This window comes from Humulus lupulus, chromosome 9 (genome assembly GCF_963169125.1).
Source record: "Humulus lupulus chromosome 9, drHumLupu1.1, whole genome shotgun sequence".
Lineage (NCBI taxonomy): Eukaryota > Viridiplantae > Streptophyta > Magnoliopsida > Rosales > Cannabaceae > Humulus > Humulus lupulus.
The window spans coordinates 19710646-19717145 of NC_084801.1; the positions used below are offsets into that span (position 1 = coordinate 19710646).

At 37.2% G+C, this 6500-nt stretch overlaps 1 protein-coding gene across 1 annotated transcript; it reads left to right on the plus strand.

Moving 5' to 3' along the window:
* Window positions 1-268: 268 nt before the first annotated feature.
* Window positions 269-1154, plus strand: LOC133800758 (leucine-rich repeat extensin-like protein 2). The gene is made up of 2 exons (XM_062238810.1): window positions 269-413; window positions 669-1154. The coding sequence occupies exons 1-2, from the start codon at window positions 332-334 to the stop codon at window positions 1001-1003; spliced, it is 417 nt and encodes a 138-aa protein (XP_062094794.1). The 5' UTR covers window positions 269-331; the 3' UTR covers window positions 1004-1154.
* Window positions 1155-6500: the final 5346 nt, after the last annotated feature.

Genomic DNA, 6500 nt, shown 5'->3' on the forward strand with positions numbered 1-6500 from the left:
ATTAGTCATTTCACGTGAGCATTAGAGTTTTTCAAGTCTTTTGTCTGGTGAGCGGAGACTTAATGGCAGGGAAGTCAAACATTTATTTATTGATCAAAATAAGTGGACCACGAGTACCACCACCACCACTACTATGTTCAAATAAGAGTATCTTGGCTCTAAATTTGTCTTGTCCATCGTACTCCTTCTAATTTTATGGCTATATGCACTTTTTACCTAACTTGTTTTGTTTATTTATTAATATTTTAATAATTTGTGCCTATAAAGGCAGATGCAATTGGCTTGAGCTTTTATTCATCAATAACTTACATTACTATTCCTTGTAAACATCATGAATACTCTCGCATCGACCCTCTTAGCTCTTCTTGTATTTATTGAGTTTTTTCCTGCTCATGCAAGAATCTTATTACCAGGTAAGAATTGTAATTGTTCAATTAGTAATTTCTAAAGTAATATTTATATAAATATAGTATTATTGTTACAATTAATCAGCACTGTAGCCAGTCATGGCTACGTCCTCGCCTGATTTTTTGTATTCTTATTTCAAAAGAAAATTTTCTTAAAAAAAACAATTTCTGTATAAAATTCTTATACAGTTGGTATTTTCCTTCAAAATAACATACACATATTTAAAAATATCCTTCAAATATTTCATTTTATTTCAACAGATGATGATAATAATATTGGTAGAAGTGATCAAATTAAGAAGACGTTTGACATGATAATCCGAACATACGACGGGAGGAGAGCACTGAGTCCACCACCTTCTCCGTTTCCATCTCCCCGGAGGGAACAAGTAACAGCTCCACACACTACTGCGCCTTCAGACCACTACTACTACAAATCTCCACCGCCTCCGTTAAATATGGATGAAGGAGCCAGAAAGCGGTCGCCGCCGCCGCCTCCCCAAAGAGCACCACCTGTTGTTCCTGCTGTTAGCTTTTTACAATATAATAGTATTATGCTAGTTTGTAGTTTTTTTATAAAATTAATAAACGGTTAAAGAAAATGTATTTAATTAGTTGTTATTACTGTTGATAATGTAAGATTAGTTTGACAGTTTTGCAACTTAGTAGACTTCTGAGATGCTATTATTCAAGAAAACTTTCTTGAATGGATTTGCTTAGTGAGATTCTTTCAGTTTTAATATATTATTACTATTATTTACTATACCAAACCACACAAAAGTTCTTAGAGTGGAGTGGCTGGCTTACTATTATATGTTGCCATATATACCTACTATATATATATGGGCCATGATTCCGTCCCGCCTTGTACGGCAACGAAACATGTTCCGTTTTTACAATCTCAGCCGTTCAATACAAATTTAATTGATCTAATGGTTCTGGTGCTTTTATATACTTTCCATCGTGACCATTTATGTAATCTATGGCTGGGGAGTGGCCTGCGCAAAAGACTGTGCAACTGTCACTAATTTGACAGTTATAGACTAGGGAGTAGGGGTATGGCTTCAATTCAACATTGGTATTGCTGGAGAGAGAGAGCCGCTTACCATTTCCATTATTCCTCAAGCCAAGCTCTGCGCCTACCTTCTCCTGGCTACAACCCAAGTTTAAAATTTGGTTCAATTACTTTTGATCAAGGCTTTAGGAACCTTTGGGGTTCTAAGCATCAAAGTCTTAACCAAGACTCATTGACCATCTGGCTTGATAGTAACTCAGGTCTAGCTTCATTACTTCTTCTATCATTTTCTTCATCTTAATCTATAATTATGTGGAACAACAAAAATATGAATCAAATTGGGCTTGCTCGTGACAAGCTTGCAAAATGTTATTAAAAACAATTTTTAAAATATAACCCACATACTCACGATGTAGTTTGCAAAAATTAAGGCATAAAATGGACTTAAATGTATGGATAACATAGTCCACACTAATGCGTGACAAGCTTGTGTTTTAAACATTGTATTTTAAATAACTAGAATTTTAAATTTTAAATAACAAGCTTACAATCAAAATCTCATTATTAAGAAAATAATTTAACCATGTATTTCAAAAATTATAAAAAGCTAAATAAATAGTTGTTATATTAAATCTAAATTATATTCTGAGCATAAATTCATAAATCAGATTCAAATCAACATAGCATGCTCATACAATAATCCAGGAACACTTTTTATTTAGAGCATTGAATTGAATATATAGAGATGAAACATACCTGACATTGAGTCTCCAATGTTCATCCTTGAATCTCTCACGATCTACACAAGACAATATTAGAAAACAATACAAGAGAGATCTTATGGAGAGCAACCCTTACCAAACCATATGCCACACTGTTTTTCCCAACAACATATATGTTCAATATATATGTCTCATATGCCTTCTTACCCTAAGGGGTATATTGGGCCTATTGGGCTTATATTATCAGATATGGTGGACTATGATTTAATGGGCCAACCTATAGTCTTTAGGGTGCTACCATGTGCCTCAATTGCAATTAGATTAATATTAACCATCCCATTATGGTCTTTAACTATTCGTAGGCACTCTAGAAAATGATTGTGATAATGGAATTATGTTTGTAATTATATTAGTCCATATAAAATTCTAACATTCTCCCACTTGGACAATATAATCAAACCACCATAATGTTGTCCATCACAAAAGACAGTCTAATAAATCATATATAATATCATATCGATAGGATACATATATTATTTATGATTCGGTCTTGAGGACATTAAAAAACAATAACAATCATTAAACCAAACATGCATGTGGTACATTAATTTGAGACTATGCGCATTCATCTCCTTTTGTACCTGTCACTTCGGCGAACAATAGTATAAACTTATATAAACATATATACGTAACAGCAACAATAAGAAGTGACTTCAATTATCATTATGCATGTTCATAACAAAACGCAAGCTATAAGCAATCCATACAAAATACTAGCATGTTTGATACATAATAACAAAACTCCCACTGAGCTCAACAAGCTAGGCTCCTAACAATCCCATCCGAGCAACATGCTCCAGAAATACACATATGGGTAAGTCTTTCGTTAGTGGGTCTGCCAACATGCTAGTGGTAGGCGTGTACTCAATAGAAATGAGGGACTCAGCGACTTTCTCTTTAACAAAATAGTACTTTATATCAATATGCTTTGAGCGAGAAGTACTCCTAGTGTTCTTAGAGAAAGCTACTGCTGCGGAGTTGTCACAATACAATTTCAGCGGCCTCGAAATAGAGTCTACAACATTCAAAGCTGAAATGAAATTCTGCAGCCATATTGCTTGACAAGTAGCCTCATAACACGCCATATATTCTGCCTCCATCGTAGAAGAAGCTGTGAGTGTCTGCTTGACACTTTTCCATGAAACAGCTCCTCCTGCCATCATATAAATGTAGCCTGAAGTGGACTTTTTATCATCCACGCATCCTGCATAATCGGCGTCACTGAACCCAACTATATCAAGAGTGTCAGCTCGCCGATAAGTCAACATATGATCCTTTGTACCCTGAAGATACCTCATGACTTTCTTAGCCGCTTTCCAATGGCTAAGACCAGGATCACTCAAGTATCTACCCAACACGCTGACAACAAAAGCAATATCAGGGCGTGTGCATACTTGACCATACATCAAGCTACCAACCAATGACGCATAAGGAATGACTTTCATTTCATCTCTCTCTTTATCATTTTGTGGACATTGGGCCTTTGAGAACTTATCACCCTTCACTATCGGTGCCTTCCCAGGAGAACATGTATGCATATTGAATCTTTTCAAGATCCGATCAATGTAAGTCTTCTGAGACAAACGAAGAATACCATTAGCCCTATCTCGAAGAATCTGAATCCCAAGCACATAGGAAGCCTCGCCAAGATCCTTCATATCAAAATGGCTAGACAAAAGTTGTTTTGTCTCAGACAACAGATCAGAATTATTAGATGCAAGCAGGATGTCATCAACATACAATACTAGAAAAATATAGCTGCTCCCACTGACCTTCATGTATATACATTGATCTACTACATTCTCCTTGAAGCCATTTGCAGAGACAATCATATCGAACTTGAGATGCCACTGCCTTGATGCTTGTTTAAGCCCATAGATAGACTTTTTGAGCTTGCAAACCATGTGTTCTTTGCCAGACTTCTCAAAACCAATAGGTTGAGTCATGTAAACATCTTCAAATAAATCTCCATTCAAGAAGGCAGTCCTCACATCCATTTGATTGAGTTCTAGATCAAAATAAGCAACTATAGCCATAATGATTCGCAACGAATCTTTGGTGGAAACAGGTGAAAAGGTTTCTTTGAAATCAATACCTTCTCTCTGGCTATAACCCTTAGCCACAAGTCTAGCCTTATACCTTTCCACTTGCCCATTGGAGTCACGTTTGATCTTATACACCCATTTGCATCCAATGGGTCTGCAACCTTTGGGTAATTCAACCAACTCCCAAACTTCATTTTGTGACATAGAATTCAACTCATCTTTCATTGCATCCATCCACAACACAGATTGAGGACTATTCATAGCTTCTTGATAGGTGACTGGCTCAAAAGTGTCTCCGACATCAAACTCATGTTCCTATAAATAGACAAGGTAGTCATTAGGAATAGCAGACCTGCGGGTTCTCTGTGATCTTCTCATCATAGCTTCATCATCCCCAATATCAAGATTTTCACCTTGTTCTTGATTTTGAGGTTCATCATGAGTTTCTGCCGGAATCTGTTCAATCACAGGGTCATTAATAGGAGCGGAAGCGACAGGTACAGGGACAAAAATACGTTCTTCCCTGAAAACAATTTCTCTTGACCCTTGACTTGAACCAAATTCATTCTCAAAATAGACAGCCCTATCTGATTCTATAACCCTGGTGGTGTGAGATGGGCAATAAAATTTGGAACCCCTTGATCCAATGGTGTAGCCCACAAAATATCCACTAATGGTCTTCGGATCAAGTTTCTTAGATTGTGGATTATAGGGCCTCACTTCTGCTTTGCAACCCCAAACATGAAAATGACGCAAGCTTGGTTTCTTACTTGACCATAGCTCATAAGGCGTCTTTGGGACAGACTTGCTAGGCACTTGATTCAAGATATAAGCTGCAGTTTTTAATGCCTCACCCCATAAAAAATCTGGCAAGCTAGAATGAATCAACATACATCGCACCATGTCAAGAAGAGTGCGATTTCTCCTTTCAGCAATTCCATTCTGTTGGGGTGTCCCTGGCATTGTATATCTTGCATTAATACCACATTCCTGCAAGTATTTGGCAAAAGGCCCGGGGTTCCTTCCAGTTTCATCATAACGTCCATAATACTCTCCACCTCTATCAGAGTTGACAATTTTAATCTTCTTTCCCTTTTGAAGCTCAACATTCGTCTTGAAAATCTTAAAAGCATCCAAAGATTCAGATTTTTCACGAATGAGCTCAACATGACCATACCGGGAAAAATCATCAATGAAGGTGATAAAGTATCTAAAACCACCCATAGCAGGTGGAACAAAAGGCCCACAAATATCAATATGAATAGTGTCAGATACATCTGTGCACCTGTCTGACTTGCTCTTTCTAACCTTGGCAGTCAACTTTCCTTTTATACAATCAACACAGGCAGTGAAATCAGAGAAATCAAGATCCTGAAGTACACCATCCTTCACCAATCTCTCCATTCTATCTCTAGAAATATGGCCTAAACGTTTATGCCAAAGCATAGAAGATTTCAAATCTGATCTTGCACGTTTTGACCCAACAATAGCATTAAGAGAAGAAGAACAAGAAGAAGTAGAAGTAACGGGAACAACATCATGTAAATCAAGCTTATATAAGTTTCCACATAAAGTTCCATTTCCAACCAACATAGAGTCACAATACAAAGTCATTTTTCCAGATCCAAAATGAAGACTATAACCTAGTCTATCCAAAATAGATACAGAAATCAAATTCCTCCTAATAGAGGGTAAATAAGCAACATCATGCAACTCCAAAAAATGCCCAGTATTTAGCTGCAGTCTGACAGTCCCAAAAAATTCAACTCTGACTTTAGTATCGTCTCCCATGTATACATGCTCCTCCAACCTACTCGATCTTCTTCGGTTTGTCACTGCCTGCAAGGAATTAGTAACATGAATTGTAGCTCCAGTATCTAACCACCAAGTGTTTGAGGGCACATCAATAATATTGGACTCTAAACAAACCATCACAAGACAATTACCTTTCTTCTCTAAGTGAGCTTTGAGCTTTCGACAATCAGCTTTCTTATGCCCAAAGCATTGACAAAAGTTGCACTTCCCTTTGAAAAACTCATTCTTATGACTAGTTGAAGATGAGCTAGCTTGCCCATTTCCCTTAGGATGGTTGGCTTTCTTCTTAGGATGCTTTTGGTCACTAGAGTTGTTGGAAGTGAACTTTCTCTTGTGAGGATTGTTTGGGTTCGTCACCATGGAGATACTTCTTGCCCTACCTTTTCTCATGTCCTCCTCTTCCTTGGCAAGAATAGCAGACATCTCCCCAACAGTC

What these genes read in the sequence shown, in the direction of transcription:
- LOC133800758 (XM_062238810.1), top strand. Translation starts at nt 332, where the DNA reads ATGAATACTCTCGCATCGACCCTCTTAGCTCTTCTTGTATTTATTGAG. An exon ending in TGCAAGAATCTTATTACCAG is followed by an intron (nt 414 to 668) that starts GTAAGAATTGTA and finishes TTATTTCAACAG; the next exon opens with ATGATGATAATAATATTGGT.